This window comes from Erithacus rubecula, assembly GCF_903797595.1.
Source record: "Erithacus rubecula genome assembly, chromosome: 24".
In the NCBI taxonomy this organism is placed as follows: domain Eukaryota; kingdom Metazoa; phylum Chordata; class Aves; order Passeriformes; family Muscicapidae; genus Erithacus; species Erithacus rubecula.
In genome coordinates, this window is record NC_136676.1 from 6562490 (window position 1) to 6586252 (window position 23763).

The 23763-nt window shown below is 48.6% G+C and overlaps 1 protein-coding gene across 1 annotated transcript in view; it reads right to left on the minus strand.

Annotated features, from left to right (window-relative positions):
- The window catches only part of RERE (arginine-glutamic acid dipeptide repeats), a 174409-nt gene that overhangs the window by 57090 nt on the left and 93556 nt on the right, over positions 1-23763 (minus strand). Inside the window, 4 exon segments of the mRNA XM_079326262.1 lie at positions 917-1015; positions 6903-7002; positions 7757-7881; positions 10055-10103. Of these exon segments, the coding sequence (XP_079182388.1) occupies positions 917-1015; positions 6903-7002; positions 7757-7881; positions 10055-10103 (373 nt within the window).

Genomic DNA, 23763 nt, shown 5'->3' on the forward strand with positions numbered 1-23763 from the left:
CAATAAACTTTGTTTTTTCCACTGGTAAGGCTCAGCTCTCTCTTGTTTAACATGGGTGGGTCATCAAAACCCCTGAGAGCAGCAGCTCCAGCACTCACAGGGCAGCTGATGGGGAAAAAATAATGAGAAAAAAGCTACACAGGGAGAAAAAGAGAGGTGCTGGCACAATTCAGCCCTGGATGTGTGCAGAGAGCAGAGCCTGGAGCAGCCTGGAGCCAAAGGCAGCAATCACAGGGCAGAGACCCCCAAGGGTCTGCAGCAGTCAGTCCCTGCACAGAGAAGGGCAGCAGTGCCCAGCAGAGCCAGCCCCAGGCTCTGCCCCTGCCTGGCATCACTGCCAGCTCTGGATCCTCCTCCCTCCCCCTCCCAGGCAGCCACAAAGGTTCTTTGTTGGGCTGGACAGCCCCAGGCAGGGGCACAAGGGTTAAATGGGGAGAGAGCAGAGCTCACTGCAAGAGCTCCCTGGAAGCCTTGCAGGGAACCTGCAGCTCAACAAAAACCTCTCAGCCATTGCCTCAATAATTAAAAACACCAAGAGATCATGAAAGTTTCCTCCTTCAACCAGTTCTATTTTCTAACACCATTGCCTGCTTTATTAGCAGCTTAACAAGATCACATTTTTATTTGTTTACTTCTTTAAACACTTCACCAATTAACCAGCTTAAAAATTGACCCACTGAAGGCAAGAACAAAAACCACCAAACTTTTCTCCTGTCACTTTTCCACGAGCAATTCAGTCATGCACTGGATCAGGATTTTTCATTTCTACACCCATGTGTATTTTTATTTACACATCTGCCTTCTTTCTGCTCATCAAGATATCCTCTTTAAGAAAAAAAAAAAAAAAAAACCAACATAAAAAAGCAAGAGCAGCAATGTGAACCATAAAGGCTGGAGGAGATAAATCATTTCCTACCACTTCATCTTCAGTCCAACACTTCTCAATCAGCTTTGGCACAGGTTTCTTCACCAAACGCTGCAGGGCTTTTCCAGCATCATAGTTACTCTCATGGAGCTGAAAAACAAAGAAGACAAACAGATCATTCCAAGGAATTAGCACTGATCTGATACTGGAGAAGAAAAAAAACCACTACAGGGAGCCACATGAGATGTTCCCTGCCTAATTATTTTTACTGTTGATGTATGAAATGAAATTTAAACAACCTGAAGGGTAACTGAGGTTTCAGCACAGAAGCAGCAGCACTGAACCAAGCAGGATCCTCCTTCCTTCCTAAACCTGTCCCAGGTAATGTTTAAACCAAAGTCACCCTGCTCCCTTCCATTCACAGGGCTCAATCTGATGTCAGCCCTGGTAAAATAAAAATTAATACATGATGGGTTAGACTTCACACAAATTGGCTCAAACCTCCTGCTGTCAGCAGGAACAGACCTGAACTTACTTCCACCAACTTACTGGGGCATTCATTAGTTTGGAATACTTAGGGGAATTTTAAAGGAGAAAAAAAAAATACTTCTAAAAATAAAAGGTCACTCCTGGGCCCAGACCTCTGCTGTTACCTGAGTGTGTTTTTGGAACAAACAGAAATGGTCCTGAAGTGGCAGCCAGAACTATTTTTTTCCTCACCAACAAATCAAACAACAATAGAAACAGGGAAATGAGTGCTGCAATAACAGAAGGTGGACAAGAAAGAAAACTGAGCCTCAGTGGTTTTCTGAGAATTTTCAGCAGTGGGAGCAGCAGCTCTGGCTGTCACTGCCAGGGGGGCTCCTGCTTGCAGCCCCCCCACCTCTGCTCAAGCACCAAAACTGCCTCAAAAGAACAAAAAAACCCTCAAAAAAAATAGTTCTAAGGATCCCATGGTATGCAATGCCCACTTACAGGCATGAAAATAAGATGTTGCCTTTTCTGCTGGGTACACATTAATTTTCCTCCCTGTTTGCACTCCAGCACTGGGAACAAATCCATCTCAAAAGAAAAAAAAGCACTGTTTGTTTTGCCAGCTCACCTTGCAAATGCCTCTTTTTCTGCCTCTACCTAGAAGGTTTTTCACTCAGGAGATGTGACAGTGCTGAGGAGAATGGGGCTCCTGTTTCCCTCCCCTCTCTGCTCCCTCCCAAAACACCAGGGCTGCCAAAGCCTCTTTGTAACTTGGAGGGCATCTTTCTTCTGCCTCAAGGACAACACGTGTTTTTCCCTGGCAGCCCCACTGCCCAAGCAGCTCAATCTGCAAGAAAAATAAACCAGACAAGCCCAGAAGGAACAGCCTGGTCTGACAGGTAAGCACTCCAGAAAAAGAAAAGTTTACAGGCCAGCAAGGCTGGATCAGCACCAGATAACATGGGCATTAACTTCTGAGCAGGTAATTAATAACCATCCCAAACCCCATCAGCACTGAGGGGACAGAAGAGCCACAGCACAGAGAAGACCCCTGTGAAAACATGATACAGGCTTAGAGTCTGCTGAAAAATGTTCATTTTAGCAGGTGGGAGTGAGAAAAAATGTTTTATAAATGCCAGTAGAATAATGCAGCAGAAAGGAAAAATGTTTTCTCCAAGTGCTGGAGTTAAATTTTTGTGTTCAGTCTGGTTCATTCTCTGCTTTTTACTTTCAGCCATTTAGTATTCCTGAGCATTTTATTGGCAAGATTCAAATGTATAAAGAACAGCTAATGATGACTGCCTCTGGTTTCATTAACTTCTGCTTGAACTTCTCCAGGTATTTCTATCAACACTGGATCATTGTCCAGCCAGCCAGAAAATCTCCATTTTTAGCATGAACTCTGCATCCAAATTTGGCAGCAGGTGAGATGTGATCTGTGAACAACTGCAACAAAGGGAACCACCACAAATGCACCTTAAACCAGAAAATAAAGCAAATTCTGCACCACTGGGCAGGACTGAAGGAGAATTCTGGGTGTGCCAGGCCCAGGGAAGGGATTTCACCATCAAGGCTGCACAATCCCACAGGTTCCAGCTCCTGCTGCAGCCTCTGAGCAGAGCTGCCATTTCTGTCTGGGTGATGCTGCAAATAAATTCTCCTTTGGCATGGCTCAGCTGTCAGGCACCTCCAGCCTGTAATGAACCCATGAATTACATCTTGCAGCTCTGACATCTCTGGGCTTGCTCATCAAAATATTGTTCTTCAATTGTAATTTATAACTTAATTTAAATGTCCCTTTGCTGTGACCTTTTTAGAGCAGAGTGCCATTGCATCTGGCAGCTCCTGCTCCAGAAAGGCTTCCTTTGGCAATTACAGCCATTATGCTCTGCCTTGAAAAGCCCAGCTCAGTGAGGCTCAGCATTAAATAATTGCAGTCCATTAAGAACACTGAGATCCCAGAGCCTTTTTCTCCAAGGAAAAATTGCTGCAATCTCATGAGAATTTTACTGGGCTGCTTCAAAATCACCGAGTCCCAGCCTGGTTTGGGTTGGACCCTGAAGCAGAAGGGATTGCTCAGCCAAACCCACTTTTCTGGGGCTGCAGCATTCCAGCACTGATGGGACAGCACTGGAATTCCAGAGCTCTCCAGGTTCCAGGGCTGGCTCTTCCCTTGTCCTGGACAAATCACATCCCAAGATGAGGGAGAAGGAAAAACTCAAGGGGAAGGAGGAGCAGGATGGGGATTATGAGCAGCTCCATTTTTGGGTGTGGTTACTCCAACCCCTCATTTAATTCAGGCCACTTCTTTCAGTAGCAGAGCTGACAGATTTCAGTGGCTGTGGGTATTCTGTATAGCTCTGGACATCCTGCCCTACTACAAAAACAGAATATGCTCCTTTTCATTTTTATCAACCATTCCTAAAACCCAGCAAGGCAAGAGTCAGTTTTTTTCCTGCCTGTAAGAGAGAGGATGAGGATGGGGATGAGGATGAGGATGAGGATGAGGATGGGATGGGATGGGATGGGATGGGATGGGATGGGATGGGATGGGATGGGATGGGATGGGATGGGATGGGATGGGATGGGATGGGATGGGATGGGATGGGATGGGATGGGATGGGATGGGATGGGATGGGATGGGATGGGATGGGATGGGATGGGATGGGATGGGATGGGATGGGATGGGATGGGATGGGATGGGGATGGGATGGGGATGGGGATGGGATGGGATGGGATGGGGATGGGGATGGGGATGGGATGGGGATGAGGATGAGGATGGGGATGGGGATGGGGATGGGGATGGGGATGGGGATGGGGATGGGATGGGATGGGGATGGGGATGGGATGGGATGGGATGGGGATGGGGATGGGATGGGATGGCTGGAAGTTCCAGGTGGCAGAATTCTCCTGCACACAGGCCTGGGCAGGGAGCCTGGCCCTGCCTCCTGTGAACCAGCAGAGCAGCTGCTCATTAACATCACCCACAAGGAAAACCGGTCGTAAGGAGAAATGCTAACATATATTTAAATAATTTTTTTTAATGCTTTCAACCTTGTCTGTAGTTAATGAACAAGAAAATCTGGTCTAAGGGCAAGTTAAAACAGGGAGTAATTTGTCTGGGTGACATCTTAGTTAGAAGTGAATTTCCTTGCACTGAGATTAGCCTGTCATGTTTGTCACTCATAATGACACGTTCCCATGCAGCAGAGCCATGAGAAGGCACAACAACACTATTAGTAAAGAGAGATTTACACAATATTAGCATATCATTGTTGGGGCTCTCCTCCATGGAGCACTACAGGAGCTTAAGTGGTGCTGGTTTTCCACTTTATGAGGATAAATAGGAGTGGCTGGCTCTGATTTCCCCAGCCAAACCATGAACTAAAACTCAGAAATTCCATTTTCCACTCTGCCTTTGCACCCTGCCTGCCCCAGGGGCTGTTCCAGGCTCTGCTGTTCCACACACACCAGGCAAGGCTGACCTCTGGGAATGAATTCTTCCTCTGCAGCTCTGTCAAAGCTGAGCACAAAGCAGTGAATGAACTCCTGGGACCTCTGGGAACTGCCCTGCAGAGCCCTGAGCAGCAGGCACAGGTCAAGGGCACACAGAGGTCATGGCTCTGTGGCTTTGCACTGGGATGGACACAGAGAGCATCTTAAACCACATCTGATGCTGAGTCACAGTTTGGAGGGCAAAGAGGAAGGAAGGAGGGAGGGGAAGGGAAGCAACTACTCCAACTTTCCCCCAGCTCTCCCTCCTCCTCAGCAAGGTTTGTGCTCAATGGAACCCTGTTCCATCCTCCCCTGGGTTATCAGACCTGGCACCACCTCCCCCCCCAGAGCAGGATGAGCTTTCTGGGACCATTTTTTCACCATTATTATGTGACAGCAGCACCCATCAGGAGGGCAGCAAACTCCAAATGAAAACTTTTATTTCCTTCCTAAGGATTACAAATGTGGCAGCAAACCCAAGAGCCAAACAAAGGAATAGGAGCTGGAATTCTGCTGGAATGCTGAGTGAATCATTTCAGTGAGCTGAGATATAAATACATGTATGTGATGTCTGTATGTTGCACTGTGCTTTCCATGATCTTCATTTCTATCTGGCATAATTAACAATAAATCATTCTGGGGGCTTACAGCACCTGTTATTACATAAATAAAACAGCAGCAAAGCAGCTTGTCAAGACTGATTTATGTGAAGTGCTACCCTGAAGTTTATTGGATTTCCATAATAAGAAATCATACCACACCATTTTCTTTTACATTCATCTTCTGGGCTGCATATGATAATTTCTAAACAAAGACACAACTTAGTGCAGGTTAAGAGGCTCACAAATCATTTATCAGATAAATCTGATCTCTTTTAAATAGGTGGTGAACCAAAAGATAAAAAAGGTTCCATTTTGTCAGGACAACAGGTGACCTATCTGAACTGTTTAAAGTAAAAAAAAGCAGGGTCTCAGAAATAAGTCAAAGTTTCTTAAAATATCCCTGACAGAACTATTATTTATAAGGAAACTCTTTTCTAGAAAGAATTCAAAGTGGACAGGGAAAGCATTTTCTAAAATAGAAACACAAAGAGAAAAGAACCAGAAGAACAAAACCAAAATATTTTGGGACTAATCTAATTTCAGAAGCAAGAACTGCACAAGTGCAATGCAGACTCCTCGGGCTGCCAAGCCATTAAAGGCAGTAATTAAAGCAGATAGAGAAGAACTGAAGTTAAATGAATTTTCTGCATTAGGCTATTATTATAGATAAGGGGAAAGAAATTCCAATTGCAAAACCTCTTTAATGATTACTGACTTTAACAGAAATGTGAGTCTCTGAGAAGGAAATCAGGGAACAAGTGAGCCAAGAGCAGAGTGGAGAGGCAGCAGGGAAAGGAACACAAGGAACATTTCAACTGCAGCTAAACCCCAGAGCAGCTGGGCTGAGTGGAAACCAGCAGAGCCAGGGCAGGGGCAGCTGAGCAAGTCCCAAAAATCTGAGCAGCTTCCCAAAAACTGGGGTCACCTTTGAGGCACCCCTGAAGTTCCCCACTGCAGCTCAGAGCTTTGAAATCACTTGGTATTTGAGAGGAAATCACACCAAAAAAATGTAACCCCAAACTCTGGCTGAGTGAGTCTGTGATGCTCTCCCTGCCCCAGGAGGGGCAGGGGGGCAGGAGGGGCAGCAGAGCCCCAGGAGGGGCAGGGGGGCAGGAGGGGCAGGAGGGGCAGGAGGGGCAGGAGGGCAGGAGGGGCAGGAGGAGCAGGAGGGGCAGGAGGGCAGGAGGGGCAGCAGAGCCCCAGGAGGGGCAGGAGGAGCAGGAGGGGCAGGAGGGGCAGGAGGGCAGGAGGGGCAGGAGGAGCAGGAGAGCCCCAGGAGGGGCAGGAGAGTCCCAGGAGGGGCAGGAGAGTCCCAGGAGGGGCAGGAGGGGCAGGAGAGTCCCAGGAGGGGCAGGAGGGGCAGGAGAGCCCCAGGAGGGGCAGGAGAGCCCCAGGAGGGGCAGGAGGAGCAGGAGGGGCAGGAGAGCCCCAGGAGGGGCAGGGGGCTCCTCCCAGGGGTCACTCACTGTGTTGAGGGCGTTGAGGGTGGTGTCATCCCGGGAGGCAGCCACACATCCATCCTCAGTGGATCCCCCATCACACATCCCTGCAAAGGCTGCCATGCTCCTGCAGGGAGAAAGGGGAGCCCTCAGGGCACTGCACACACCCTGCATTCACACCTGAAATCTGCAATTTCAGATTCCCCAGCTCCCACTGCACACACTCTGCATCCACACCTGAAATCTGCAATTTCAGGGCTGTGTGACACTGTGGATCAAATGAGGCACCACAAAACTGCAAAGCTGAGTCACCCCAGCACACAGAATAAATCCAGCATTAAAATCCAATCTAATTTGCTTTCATCAGCTGAAAGTCTGCACTGCCAAAGGAGCAGAGCCTGATCAGGATTACAGAAGCTGAAACCTGCACACAGGAGAAGGGAGTCTCAGCAGAGACAGCAAACTTTGTGCTCTCATCCTGGTTTTATTATGTCAGAAAACTGACTGAAGCTGCAGATTCCCCAGGCTCTGAGCTCCTGCAAGCTACAAGTAATTTATTGAGACTGTGAATTACTGTGCAGCCCACCATGGGTTTGCTGAACCCACCAGGGAAGAACTGAAATGCAAACTGGAGCTCCCAGGGGATTCCCTGCAGGGATCCTCTGCTGCCCCAGCTGCTGCCCCCTCCTCTCCCATCCCATTATCCCATCCCATTATCCCATCCCATCCCATCCCATCCCATCCCATCCCATCCCATCCCATCCCATCCCATCCCATCCCATCCCATCCCATCCCATCCCATCCCATCCCATTATCCCATCCCATTATCCCATCCCAAATCCCATCCCATCCCACTGCAGGGCCCTGCAGGGCTGCCTCACCTGGCTGCCCTCAGGTACATGAGCAGGTCACAGTCGTTGACTCCTGGCATCCAGACCAGCTCCTCGTGCTGGGTCACCGTGTCCCCCCCCGGGCAGGGGAAGGGCTGCAGCTCGGGGAGCTTGGCCTGCAGAGGAGGGCACACACAGGGATGGGTCAGCACACACAGCTTGTACATCCTCTGCAACTGCAGGACTGGCAGTGCAGGATGGTCACACAACAGGGCTGAGGGGATTTATCTGAGCCCCATCCCATCCCTACATCCAGCACTCCTTCCCAGAAGGGCAGGGATTCCCCTGCTGATTACTCAGGGCTCACTCCACCTCAGCCCAGGAGCAGCAGAGAGGGCTGGTGCTGCCAGTCTGAGCTCAGGGACAATCCCCAGCCACTGCAGCTGCATCTGTCCCAGGGATGCTGATTCAGCGCTGTGCCAGGCTGCAGCCCTCCAGAGCACACTCACAGGGAGGAAGGCAGCAAGGTACCCAGCAGATGTGTCCCTTCTGCAAGCAGCCAGAGCCCCACACATCTGACACCCAGTTTAACATTAAATGCTCAGTAAATCACTGCAACTCCAAAGAGAAACAAAGACATTTCCTGAAAGAGAGATAGCTCAGCAAAATGAACACTGCCTCTAAATAAGTATTACACTCTATCCAGAGACCCAATTAGCATCTTTAGTCATCTCCTGCTCTGAGATGAGATAGCTGAGAGCCTCTTCAGAAACAGCTTTTAAGCCCTGTAATTACCTCCTATACTTACAACACTAAACGTATTTGAGAGGCAACATTTATACATAACCAGTAATTACAAGTCACAGGTTCAGATGTCTTTCATGTTCTGCTCTTTAATCTGTACTTTATTTTATTTCTTGCCTGGGAAAATGGATATGTCATTGAACTTCTCTTCTGGCAAGGGACAAGGCAGGCCTGGGATTCCTGGGAGGGAGAGGCACTGCAGCACCCAGGGGGGACCCTGCCAGCCCCTGCACCCCCAGAATGGGCTCCTTTTGCTGCAGGCACTGCCAGGAGCAGCTCCCTCCTCAGCACAGCATCCCTGAGGCTGCACAGGAGCTCCAACACTCCCAAGCTGTGACCCATCCCCTCCTTGTCCCCAGACTCCAAACCTCCCTGGCTGGAATTTGTGGCAGATTTCCCATTCAGCAGAGCCCCCTGTGCTCCCCTGGGAGGGCAATGAGGATTCTGCAATCCCACAGAACATTTGTCTCCTCTGCTGTGGGGATCTGAGGAAGCCCAACCCAGCAGCCCTGACATCTGTGATGAGCAAAGAGAGGGAAACCAGAGTCACCAGGAACCCTGTGGGACCCCAGACCTGGATTCTGCTGCTCACTGAGGGGCTGTCAGGGATGAGGTTTGTCAGAAACAAGGTGACTGAGGGAACAGTGGAAGTCTAAAGCATGAAGCAAGCAAGAATTAACAGTATTCTACATCAATGGACCTTCTTCCTCCTTTTTTTCCCCATCCATAAATGCACATGGTAATTATACCTTAGAGCACAGTGACTAATGCCTGCCAAAATATTAGATGACAATTTGAGATGAAAGTTGTTTTGAAGGTATCATTTACAGTACTCTTGTTATGACTACTGAAAAGAACACTACAGGTTTAATTGCCAAGGACTTTTTTCCTCTGAAGGCAAAACATCCTCAAGAATGTGACATCAGGTTCCATAAATATTTACTTTCACTAGTTCTTGAACGAGATTTTTAAGGGTCTGAATGAATATTCATCACTTGGATGCAAAACTCCAGCACTTGGACACTACAAAGTCAATTCCTGAGGAAGAGGAGAGGCCTCAGCTCCCAGTGACAGATCTGGCCCCATGAACCAGAGCAAGGTGTATGTTAATACTCTTCAAGAACAGATTATTTCCAATGCTTATGAAGGATTTCTCTCAAATTAGAATTAACATACCAGGAACATCTAGAGTCTTAACCTTATTCTGCTTCCCAGTGTGTGAACACACACAGCAGCTTCCTCAATTTCTGTTTTAACAATCCAAATGACTCAAAGCACTTCTTTAACTTCCAGCAGTAACTCACATTCCCTCAATCTTATTCAAGAATTAACCCCACAGCACTTCTGCCACTGAAAATCATTAACATATCAACATGTGACACAGAAAATCTCAGCTAAGGAATACTAAAGAACTCCCTAAAATCATCTCAAGATGATTCTAAAAAGCCTCATCATATCTGAACACATGTAATTTTAAACAGCTGCCATCTGCACAGATCAAGAGGCAAAAGCATCTCTGGATACTGAACAAACAAAAGCCCTTACCTGGTGGCTGGGCCCAACTCTGATTTCACCTTGGGTACTGTTTAGCCTCCTAAAATACAAGGAAAAACAGCAATGAGAAAGAAATGCATTTAATGACATTCAGGGTAATGTTCTTTTTTTGTCATTGCATTTCCAATGCAAATGGAGCAGAGGCAGAAATAAAACAATATTTAGAAAATAAGAGGGGATGAGCTCAGGTGTGTTGACAGCCTGGTCTGTGGAAGGTGCCCCTGGCAGGGACTGGGACAAAAATCCTCTCCAAAAAGCCAAAAGCCTCCAAAAACAGTGAGAACACATCAGAATGTTTCCCTCAATGCTCATTTTTGCAAGACAACCTGACACTGTTTTCTTGTTTTCAGGTTATGCAAGGAAATGACTGAACCAGGAAATCAATCTCCTACTCCCAAAGTTGTACATTAAACACCAGGTTACTACAAGGTGTCAGAATTCTTCCCTCAGGTGCAAAGGGGGAGCTGACAACAGAAGATGCTGATGCTCCTCCTTTCCTGCCAAAACTCCCTTCAAGGCCAAGCACATCCCTGCAGGCAAGGGAGGCTCAGGGTCCCTGTGCCACCTGAACCTGGGCTGATTTCAGCTCACACTGGGAGAACCAAACATCCCCCACTCCCATTTCCCCAGCTGCAGCACACTGCAGGAACAGCACACTGGGAGAAATAAAACACTGAAGATCAGAGGCTGGAGCATCCTGTGATGGCAAAGTTAAAAACCAAGTTTGGGATGGGAGCTCTGCTCCCCTCTGTGGGAACTCAGTGGGGATCTCCACCCATTCCCCATCAAACATGGACAGAAATATTTCTGTGTGTCTTTCCATCACCCAGCCACCCTTTCCTGGGAATTGTCACCCCTCAAGGTCTCCCTCCTTGCTGACATCCCCTTGGATTTGAACAGGACACGAAGCCCCTCAAGGACACATGAGCTGCTCCACAATTCCTGCTGCTCCCACATCCCCAGGAATGGGTTTCAAACAGAAAGAACAATTCTTGCTATGGAAACTCAAATGCACTGCAGATTTGAAGCTAAATCATATTGGAGAGAGCAATTACAATGAGAATGGAATGGCATCCTGTGTTTATTCCATGGGAAAGGGAAAAAAGGAGCCAACACTGGATATGAAATGTGACACAAAAGAAACTGCTGTAACAAAGCAGTATCCATAGCAACAACAACTTAATATTTCAGTCCTCCTCAGCTGCAGTGGATTAAATATAATGACAAGATGTTCCCTTTGAAAAGTAACCTGTTGCCATGACAACGTTGTGTTCTGCAAAGTAAACAGGGGCTGGTCAGAAAGGAGCTGGAGCCAGTGCTGGAATATCAAAAAGGCAGAGCAGAGAGGGCAAACCCTGACCCAGAGACCCTACAGACACCAAACCCTGACCCAGAGATCCTGCAGACACCAAACCCTGACCCAGAGATCCTACACACACCAAACCCTGACCCAGAGACCCTACAGACACCAAACCCTGACCCCAGATCGTGCAGACACCAAACCCTGACCCAGAGATCCTGCACACACCAAACCCTGACCCAGAGATCCTACAGACACCAAACCCTGACCCAGAGATCCTACAGACACCAAACCCTGACCCAGAGATCCTACAGACACCAAACCCTGACCCCAAATCCTGCACACACCAAACCCTGACCCCAAATCCTGTCAGGATTCTGTTACAGAATTCCCAGGGCTGGGAATTCCCAGTAAAACCCTCCTGAGGCTGGAGGCAATGGCACAAGGCCATGGGTACAAAAGCCAGCCCAGCCTGGCTGTGTGTCCTCTGTGGTCACCCTGAACAGCTCAAACCCCACTCAGATAACTCAGAGCTGCCATTAAGTTTAAAAAAAACAACCCCCAACAAAACCCCAGAACAAACCAGAACCCAAACATGTCACACAGGACAATTCTGTGTCACCCACATAACCCTGGGCAGCAGATCCCTGATCCTGATTAAATCACAGGATCTCCAACAGAAAAAGGGTTTGAAACCAGCCACAAACCTCTCTGACATGTTTCTGACTCTCTCTGGAGCTCTGCAAGGAGGGGCCTCAAAGCCAACCTGGCAAAACCCAGAGCCTGGTGTGACATGGGCACATCAGGGACACAAACTCCACGTGCCAAGTTTCAGCCATCCCACTGAAGTTCCCCCAGCCTGGGATGGAATTGGCTCCAGAGGTGGCACCAGCACAGGGACCCCTGAGCTCCCACCAACCCCCCATGAGGACAGGCCACTGGCTAAGGAAGTGTCCAAAAACAGCTGGGAAAGGTCAATATTTCTATAAATATAAAAATGTATTTAATAAAGATTGAAAGAGCAAAGACACATCTTAAAGCCAGGATATCAAGGGGTTTGGGCTGCATGTTTTGTTGTCAATAATCAATAACAAGCTGTGGCACTGAACAAGGGATCTGATGAGATCTGGGGCTGTGTGAGAATCTGGGATCAACACCAGAGGCTTCACTGAATAAAGCCAAGCCCATGTTAGTATGTGTGTTATAGAATGGATTATAAACTGCAGCCATTGATTAACCAGCCATTATTCATGGCCAGTCACATCCACTCAGAGTGTGACACAGCAAAGAATTCCTCAACACTTGTGATTTCTGTAAAATTAACAGAAACTCCCAATAAAAGGGTTTTTTTTTTAAAAAAATTCTTTAATTCAATACCCAAGATGAAAGACCCCTGCTCTTCAGAGACAGTTCTAAAAACATCTGGCCAGGATCATTTTGTTCCAGCTCTAGAGGGACAAAACAGGGGAGAACAAAATTACTCAGCTCCAACTTCAGTAGATTAAAAACCAGTTTATCAGGGCCTGAAAGTGACTGGCACTGCAGCCAAGAGCATCTGTTTATGGTCACTGTTGGGAGGCAGGACACTGAGCCAAGGGGATCCTTAATTTTAACCCAAAATTATCTTATGCATTTCATGCTCAAACACTGCACACTTCAAAATACAAAAGGGACAAACACAACCAGGCCACTCAACCTTTAACCAAAAAAATCCCACAACTACCTCAAACCTGAGTTAAACACCTCAGAGGAGCAAGTCCCCTGAATTCAACTGTCTTAAACCTTCACTCTTTAGAAAGATTTTAGATTTCATTTTATAGAAATTAAATCATTCTCCGGAAATATTCTTGCCCCTTGTATGCTCAAGTTTCATTTAAAACCTCTTCTAACTGTGTGTTGTAATAATTAGAGAAAAAATTAAAAAGGAAGCAGGGGCAATTTTCTGGGTGAAAAATCCAACCTGTATTTCAGGCAGATGAGCTTACAAGGGAAGGTTCTCAGTGCCTGCTCACCCCAAAGCAGGAGTGAACAAACATGTCCCAACAGCTGCACCCCCAGAACAAGCTGCAGCCTGCTCCTGCCTCAGCAAGGGCTGAGCTGCTCTGCACCACCTCCACAAGCTCCAGGCAGGAAAAGCTTTTTCAAGACAAAGTTGTTTTTTCATCATGTTTATAAAGAAAAAGAAAAAAAAAAAGCCTATAGAGAGTCCTCAGTGGATGGAGGTGACAATAATTCAGCCAAGTCACTGCAAGGGAAGGGATGTTCTCTCCACAGGAATTACCTGTGTGCAGAATATTTTGCTGGCAGGTGCATGGAGCACTTCTAACACCTGTTCACCTCCAGATAAGGCAGACACCAGCATCCTGACCATAAGCTCAAAAAAATTAACTGTTGGGAAGCATTGCACAGTGCAAAGGTTTTTACCTGGTTATATGGTATTTTAGCAGAGCCAGAATGCTGCTGGCACTGGTGAGTGAATGAGGAACTGAGTTCAGCAGGGACTGATGGTGTCCAGGTGCTTGTCCTGTGCAGTTTCTACAATGTGCCCAGAGCAAATACCCCTGTGAAAGCAGCACAGCCCAGCTCTGGGCAGGACTCTGCACCTTTCCCAGGAAGCTGCAGCTCAGCAGAGGCACTGACCAACCCTGAACTGACAAGACAAACCTGCAGCTCCCTCAGCAGCAACCACAGGCAGCAGCAGCAGCTGGTGTCAGAGGGGATAAGCATGAAGAATGGGAAGCAGGAAAGGAGCTGGAAGGTATCCCTAGTTCCACCATGCACCTGGAAACAAGCTCTAATTAAAACAAATTACATCCTAAAGAATTGGAAGGAAGGGGGAAGAGGTAATCTTACTGATTTATGCCTGGGAAAAAAAGCTGCAATGAAGGCAGAACAAAGGGAAGAGACTATTCTTCATCCAAAGGACAATATTCAAGCACTTCCCATGATGTATCTGCAATTTCTAACAGCTGTTTGCAGTGGCATTTACTCACCAGACCACCCAGCAGCAGTGCCTGGGGTTTGGGGGAGCAGGGATGCTGGGTTTGTATTGAAGTTGTTTGTTTGGTTTTTTTATTAAACCCAAGTGTACAGCCTCGTGCACTGGGACAGTGAATATTGCAGCTACAGTGTTCTGGGGCAGTGAATATTGCAGCTACAGTGTTCTGTGGCAGTGAATATTGCAGCTACAGTGTTCTGGGGCAGTGAATATTGCACCTACAGTGTTCTGGGGCAGTGAATATTGCACCTACAGTGTTCTGTGGCAGTGAATATTGCAGCTACAGTGTTCTGGGGCAGTGAATATTGCAGCTACAGTGTTCTGGGGCAGTGAATATTGCAGCTACAGTGTTCTGGGGCAGTGAATATTGCACCTATAGTGTTCTGGGGCAGTGAATATTGCACCTACAGTGTTCTGGGGCAGTGAATATTGCACCTATAGTGTTCTGGGGCAGTGAATATTGCACCTACAGTGTTCTGTGGCAGTGAATATTGCAGCTACAGTGTTCTGGGGCAGTGAATATTGCACCTACAGTGTTCTGGGGCAGTGAACATTGCACCTACAGTGTTCTGTGGCAGTGAATATTGCACCTACAGTGTTCTGGGGCAGTGAATATTGCAGCTACAGTGTTCTGGGGCAGTGAATATTGCACCTACAGTGTTCTGGGGCAGTGAATATTGCAGTTACAGTGTTCTGGGGCAGTGAATATTGCAGCTACAGTGTTCTGGGGCAGTGAATATTGCACCTACAGTGTTCTGGGGCAGTGAATATTGCAGCTACAGTGTTCTGGGGCAGTGAATATTGCAGCTACAGTGTTCTGGGGCAGTGAATATTGCAGCTACAGTGTTCTGGGGCAGTGAATATTGCACCTACAGTGTTCTGTGGCAGTGAATATTGCACCTACAGTGTTCTGGGGCAGTGAATATTGCACCTACAGTGTTCTGGGGCAGTGAATATTGCAGTTACAGTGTTCTGGGGCAGTGAATATTGCAGTTACAGTGTTCTGTGGCAGTGAATATTGCAGTTACAGTGTTCTGGGGCAGTGAATATTGCAGCTACAGTGTTCTGGGGCAGTGAATATTGCACCTACAGTGTTCTGTGGCAGTGAATATTGCACCTACAGTGTTCTGGGGCAGTGAATATTGCACCTACAGTGTTCTGTGGCAGTGAATATTGCAGCTACAGTGTTCTGTGGCAGTGAATATTGCACCTACAGTGTTCTGGGGCAGTGAATATTGCAGCTACAATATTCTGGGGCAGTGAATATTGCAGCTACACACAAACCTGAGGAGCTGCTTGGTTATGAACTGGCTGCCCCAGCCCTTCTTTGCCCAGAATGAACATTTGAAAGCAGAGCTAAGGACACAAGTGCCACATCCCTGTGCTCCTGCAGGGCACTGATGGATTCCTGCACACACTCAAGGGGCTCCTTTATTAGGAATAAGAATGTGCCCAAAGCTCAGCCTATGGAGGCTCCTTTCTAAGCTAGGAGGTGACCCAGCCAGGCTGAAGCTCAGGGGATTTGAGCTCTGCCATCACCAGCAGCACTTTGCTTCAGCCAATGCAGGAGTCACCAGTGATCCACATGAAACAGGTGTTCTTGATTTTTTTTGTGCCCTGCAGGTACAAAAGGAAATGGTTACAGGAATGACCCCTGGGGTAGGATACAGACAGGGATGTGGCACAGACATGGGCAGAATCCTGCAGGTTTATTCATCACTCATTCCTCAGCTTCTGATGAGAGTCACAGGCTGGGCTGTGCTGGAAGGGACCTTAAAGATCCTCCAGTGTCACCCCTGCAGGGACACCTCCCTCTGCCCCAGGCTGCTCCAGCCTGGCCTGGGGCAATTCCAGGGATCCAGGGGAAGCCACAGCTGCTCTGGGTACCCTGTGCCAGGGGCTGTCCACCCTCGTGGGGATGAGCTGCCTCCTAACTTCTCATCCAAATCCCTGCTCTGTCAGCCTGAAGCTGCTCCCCTCGTCTGTCACTCTGTGCCCACGTGAGAAGTCACAGTCCCTGTGTCCCCAAGCCCCAGTGCCACTCTGGGGTGCCACAGGTGAGTGACAAGGTGTGCAGGGTTCCCTGTCCCAGAGGTGTCACTGTGAACAGCACACCCAGCCCTGTCCCCTTTCAACCCAAACACTGCCCAGCTCCACAACAGGCTGCCTGAGTGACATCCCCCAGGGTACAGCTCTGCAGGACAGGGGGGACAAGGACAGCCCTGCTGAGCACAGGGACAGAGCCTGGGAACGAGACCAGGCTGCACAACAACCCTTGTCCCACAGCAACACCCAGCTGTGCTCACAGCCACTGACACCTCAGTGACACTGCTCCTGTCACACTGACACTGCTCCTGTCCCACAGGCACCTCACAGTGACACTGCTCCTGTCACACTGACATTGCTCCTGTCATACTGACACTGTTCCTGTCCCACAGACACTCAGATCCCTGCACTTTATCCCATCATTCTGCTGAGCCCAGCAGTGCCTGCAGAGCTGCTCTCCTGCACAGGGCAGCAGTGCAGCAGCTCAGCCATGCACTGGGAGCTGCATGGCACAGACAGGCTCACAGTCCCTGTCACAGGCTCAGAGCCCCATCCCCGAGCACAGTGTCACACTGTCACTGTGGCACAGACAGGCTCACAGTCACTGTCACAGGCTCAGAGCCCCATCCCCGAGCACAGTGTCACACTGTCACAGACAGGCTCACAGTCCCTGTCACAGGCTCAGTGCCCCATCCCCGAGCACAGTGTCACACTGTCACTGTGGCACACTCAGGCTCACAGTCACTGTCACAGGCTCAGAGCCCCATCCCCGAGCACAGTGTCACACTGTCACTGTGGCACACTCAGGCTCACAGTCACTGTCACAGGCTCAGAGCCCCATCCCCGAGCACACTGTCACAGTGTCACTGTGTCACAGACAGGCTCACAGTCACTGTCACAGGCTCAGAGCCCCATCCCCTAGCACAGTGTCACAGTGTCACTGTGGCACAGACAGGCTCACAGTCACTGTCACAGGCTCAGAGCCCCATCCCCGAGCACAGTGTCACAGTGTCACTGTGGCACACTCAGGCTCACAGTCACTGCTGGCACTGTCACAGGCTCAGAGCCCCATCCCCGAGCACACTGTCACACTGTCACTGTGGCACAGGCTCACAGTCACTGTCACAGGCTCAGAGCCCCATCCCCAAGCACAGTGTCACAGTGTCACAGACAGGCTCACAGTCACTGTCACAGGCTCAGAGCCCCATCCCCGAGCACAGTGTCAGAGTGTCACTGTGGCACACTCAGGCTCACAGTCACTGCTGGCACTGTCACAGGCTCAGGGCCCCATCCCCGAGCACACTGTCACAGTGTCACTGTGGCACAGGCTCACAGTCACTGTCACAGGCTCAGAGCCCCATCCCCGAGCACACTGTCACACTGTCACTGTGGCACAGGCTCACAGTCACTGCTGGCACTGTCACAGGCTCAGAGCCCCATCCCCGAGCACACTGTCACAGGGTCACAGGGCTGTGCCGCTGTCACCCCGCTGTCACCCAGCCGGCCGTGCCCCACTCCCGCACACAGCCGCGCCGGGAGCCCCGGCTGCCCGAAGGCTGCCCGAAGGCTGCCGTGCCCGCCGGCCCTGCAGCCGCTCGAACACGGGACGGGCCCGGAGCAGCGAGCGCGGCCCGGCGCGCAGCCCTACCTGCAGGCGCTGAAGGGATCGTCCATGGCCGCGCCGATGGCCCAGCCCCGCGCCGGCGGCCCCGACGCTGCCTCTCCCCTCTGCCAGCTCAAAATGGAGGCACATGCGGGCTGCGAGCCCTGCGAGCCTGCACTGAGCTTGTGCTGTGACCTAAGCCCGCACGCAGAACGCACAAACTTCGCCCTCGGACCGCGGGCACTGAGCATGTGCTGTGACCCTCCCTCCCTCCTTCCCCCTTCCTCCTCCCCAGCCCTCCCTCCTCCTCCTCCTCCTCCGGAACGGCACCGCCGGGCTGGCCCCGCCAGGAACGCGGATCCGCTGCGAGACAGGGCAGGGACCGCCAACACACACAGCGGGGATCGTTATAAATACTGCCGGATCCGCTGATAAATACTGCGGGATCCACTGATAAATACAGCCGGATCCGCTGATAAATACAGCCGGGATCCGCTGATAAATACAGCCGGATCCGCTGATAAATACAGCCGGATCCACTGATAAATACAGCCGGGATCCGCTGATAAATACAGCCGGGATCCGCTGATAAATACAGCGGGATCCACTGATAAATACAGCCGGATCCGCTGATAAATACAGCCGGATCCGCTGATAAATACAGCGGGATCCGCTGATAAATACAGCCGGATCCGCTGATAAATACAGCGGGATCCGCTGATAAATACAGCCGGATCCGCTAATAAATACAGCCGGGATCCACTGATAAATACAGCCGGGATCCGCTGATAAATACAGCCGGATCCACTGATAAATACAGCCGGGATCCGCTGATAAATACAGCCGGGATCCGCTGATAAATACTGCGGGATCCACTGATAAATACAGCCGGATCCGCTGATAAATACAGCCGGGATCCGCTGATAAATACAGCCGGATCCGCTGATAAATACAGCCGGATCCACTGATAAATACAGCCGGATCCGCTGATAAATACAGCCGGGATCCACTGATAAATACAGCCGGGATCCGCTGATAAATACAGCCGGGATCCACTGATAAATACAGCGGGATCCGCTGATAAATACAGCGGGATCCACTGATAAATACAGCCGGATCCGCTGATAAATACAGCGGGATCCGCTGATAAATACAGCCGGATCCGCTAATAAATACAGCCGGGATCCACTGATAAATACAGCCGGGATCCACTGATAAATACAGCCAGATCCGCTATGAAGTACAGCCAGGATCCACTGAAAAATACAGACAGGGATCATAAACAAATACAGCAGGGATCGTTATAAATACAGCGGGGATCGTTATAAATACAGCCGGATCCGCTATTAAATACAGCGGGATCTGCTGATAAATACAGCCGGGATCCGCTGATAAATACAGCCGGGATCTGCTGATAAATACAGCCGGGATCCACTGATAAATACAGCCGGGATCCACTAGTAAATACAGCCGGGATCCGCTGATAAATACAGCCGGATCCGCTATTAAATACAGCCGGGATCCACTAATAAATACAGCCGGGATCCGCTAATAAATACAGCCGGGATCCACTAATAAATACAGCCAGATCCGCTATGAAGTACAGCCAGGATCCACTGAAAAATACAGACAGGGATCATAAACAAATACAGCAGGGATCATTATAAATACAGCGGGATCCGCTATTAAATACAGCCAGATCCGCTAATAAATACAGCCGGGATCCACTGATAAATACAGCCGGGATCCACTGATAAATACAGACAGGGATCATAAACAAATACAGGAGGGATCATTATAAATACAGCGGGATCCGCTATTAAATACAGCCAAGGATCGCAAATAAATATAGCAGGGATCCACTAATAAGACCAGCCGGGATCATTAATAAATACAGCAGGATCCGTTAATAAATACAGCTGGGATGCACTACTAAATACAGAGAGGGATCCATTAATAAATACAGCCAGGATCCACTATGAAATATGGCCAGGGATCCATCCGTAAATACAGCGGGATCTGCTGATAAACTCAGCCAGGGATCATTAATAAATACAGGTGGGATCCATTATTAAAACGAGTTGGGATCTGTTAATAAATACAGACAGGTCTGCTGATAAATACAGCCAGGGATCATTAATAAATACAGCCAGGATCCACACATAAGTACAGCCAGAGTGCATTTATAAATACAGCAGTGATCCATTAATAAATATAGCTGGGATCCATTAATAAATACAACCAGGGTTCATTTATAAATACAGCAGGGATCCACTAAGAGAAGCAGGGATCTGTTAATAAACAGAGCAATCAACCCTGGCCAGGGCTCGGTAAATGCAGCCGGGAGCAGCTGAGCCCCCCTCGGCCTGGGAGGGGATGGAGGGATGGATGGATGGGGATGGATGGGGATGGATGGGGATGGAGGGAGGGACGGGGATGGATGGGGATGCAAGGATGGAGGGATGGATGGAGATGGAGGGATGGATGGGGATGCAGGGATGGAGGGATGGATGGGAATGCAGGGATGGAGGGATGCAGGGATGGAGGGATGCAGGAATGGAGGGATGGAGGGATGCAGGGATGGATGGGGATGCAGGGATGGATGGGGATGCAGGGATGGAGGGATGGATGGGAATGCAGGGATGGAGGGATGCAGGGATGGAGGGATGCAGGGATGGAGGGATGCAGGGTTGGAGGGATGCAGGGATGGATGGGGATGCAGGGATGGATGGAGATGCAGGGATGGATGGGTGGGGATGCAGGGATGGAGGGATGCAGGGTTGGAGGGATGCAGGGATGAGGAAGGCACAAAAGGATGCTGCTGCTGCTGCTGCTCATGGCCTTCATGCCATACTCCAGGGCTCAGGGCTGCAGCCCTGGCTGAACACACACACACTCCCTGAGCAGGATGCAGAGGCACAGAGCTCTGCCCTCCTCTCTCAGTGCTGGGAGCATTTAAGGAATATTTTTCTCCCAGGCAGCAGGTGTGAGCACAGCCTGAACCCTGGGGGAGCCAGGCTTGACTCAGTGCCTGAAGCTGCTGCCCCAGCTGCATCCCTGACCCCTCCTTTACTGGGTGACTCCAAACATGCCCTGGGGACCCGTTTGTGTGAAGGAAACATCCCTCCCTCCAGCACAGCTTCACTGGGGCACATCCCTCTGTTCCCCAGCTCCTGGGATGCCTCAATCTCAACCCACCATGAGGCTAAAGGAGGATAAAAAGCTCCCCAAATACTGTATTTTCAGTAAGCAAAACAGCTCAGGTCCCAGAACAATCCTTAATTTTCTTGCACAATAATCCAGAGAGGAATTTTCATTGTAGCAGAGGTGGATACACAATTTCCTTGTTATTTATTCTCTGTTACTTTCCATAGTCTGCTTGGGAACCTTCACCAACAGCCTGGCTCCTTCAATGAAGGTGCCAGAGTAATTGAAATGTTCAGTAAATTGAGTATTTCAGCTCCTGTGCTCTGCTGAAAGGATCTAAAGCCATTCCCTAACTCCAGAACACTCCAGTACTCACTCAGCTCACAACATCCCCCAACAACAACGCTCCAGAAAATCAAAAATAAAGCAAAACCAAACCTTGTGCAACCAAAACACAGACAAATGCTTCCCAAAATATCCATTCTGAAATTCACCCAAGCCTGGAATGTTTGGCATTATTTATTTTCACAACACCAAACAATCTTGGGGAGGAGGAATTTTGATCCATGAAACTCTTTGTAGAATAATAAATAATACCTGGTTACTTCTAGTTCCAAGCAAAAATTCAGCAGCTTTTAAATTGTACATTTAGGGATGTCAGAGAAAACTTTATAGTATCTTTATTTACTCCTGGGATCAAAGTGGGTTTGGCACATCCACAGGATGCCAGAGCACAAAGCAAGGACTGGAGGTGGCAGTGGGACTCCTGTTAGTGGAATTAGTCACTGTCAGAGCAGTCACTCCTCTGAAGAGACACAAAATTAATTATTTTCAAGTCCTTGACATAAAATGATTTTTTCCCCCCACTCTGGAGAGGCAGGAACAGCTCTGGCTGGATAAACACTGCTCAAGGTGAGAACACTCAGCCTCTGCCTTTTAGATGAGCTCAGGGTTTTATTCCACAATCAGAATTTTCTGTGAGAATTACTGGCACAGGGTCTGCAGCCCTGGGCTGAACTCAGAGACCCAAAATGATCCCAAAAGGCCCAGGCTGACCAATTCCAGAGCAGGGAATGGAACACCAGGGCTGATATTCCTGAGAATCCCAAGTTTCCAACAGCACAGAAAGGACAAAAAGAAACTTTCCTTGAGCTCTGTGTCCTCCAACAACAAAAGGGCCTCTTGCCACACATCCCCCAGTGCTGGGGACCTTTCTGCAGCCTGGGATTTCTCCAAGTTATTTTGCAAATACAAACACACAAAAACAGCTCCTTTGCAAACATATAAACACACTGCAAGATTCCCACCACGCTGAGCTGCATCTGAGAGTCCTGAGGAAGTTTCTGAGCATCTCCTGCTGAACCCAAAGCCTTGGCACACTCAGGATTGCTGGTCTCAGGGGGATCCACCCTCACTGCCCCAGTCTGGGGTCACTGCAGCACCCAGAACCTTTTCCCATCACTTCCAAACAACCAGCAGTGTTTGCCACCCTCCCAGTGGAACAAAACACTGCTTTAGGAAAGCAGATCCAGTCAAGATAAACTCCAAGAGCCTGCCTGAAATATTCCTTCCAAAACTTTCACTTCCCAAAGCAGCAGAAACTCAGAACCAACACACAGGTCAAGAATTACCAAAAACCTTCCTTTAGCTCCTCTCTCTGAACCTCCCCCATTCCAAGACAAAATACAGGTTTGAAGAGCTGGAATTAGGAAACAAAAAAACAAAAACCTTTCTGCAACCAAATGAAGCAAAACCTTCCAGAGCTGGCAGACAGAGTAATTAGCAGCTCACCAAGTGTCTGCTCTGTCCTCCCATCCATCCTATCAGGAATTCTCTAATGGCTGCAAGAATTAACAGCTCCTTCTGCCCAAAAGTGGGTTTAAAACCCCACTGACAGTAACAAAAATGCCATTTCACAGGAAAAATCACCCCTTAGCAGCAACACTGCACCCCAATGCTCTGAGGCAGTGACACACACAGGGGTCAGGGTGGGGCTGAGCATCAGAGGGAAAATTCATCAGTGCCTTGCCTGGGTGGAATGCTCCAAAAAACACACAGTGATGCTTCAGAAACATTTTAACATATGGTGCTGGAATTTGAGAAACAGGATTTTTGGCCAGTAAATTAATATAATTATGTAGAAGTTGATTTATTGATTATTTTTTAGTTTTAGTTATGCATTTTAAGATTATTGTTATGTGATGATGTATTTTTCTGATTGGTGTTTTTGTGCTGTTTATGTGTTTTGTGTGAGTTTTTTAGGTATGATGAGTGGTTGTTTAGAACTTTATTGTTTATTTTTATTTTGGGTTTTTTTAATTTTGTTTTTTTTTTTTTTTTAGTTGTTATTTTATTTAGTACAATTTATGTTTTAGTGGTTTTAAAGGGTTTTAATAAGCTGTAGAAAAATACTTTAAAATGTTTTATTTTATGTGCTTGTTATAATCACACTTTCAATGTGATTTCTTAGAAGTACCTAAATTTCAACCATGCTGACTAGAACATGAAAATGATTTTTTAGAAGTATTTTCAGGGGTGTACATTCAGCCAACAAGACAACCAAGAATTCCTGCTAAAGTTTTCAAGCTTTAAAAACCTTCCACATT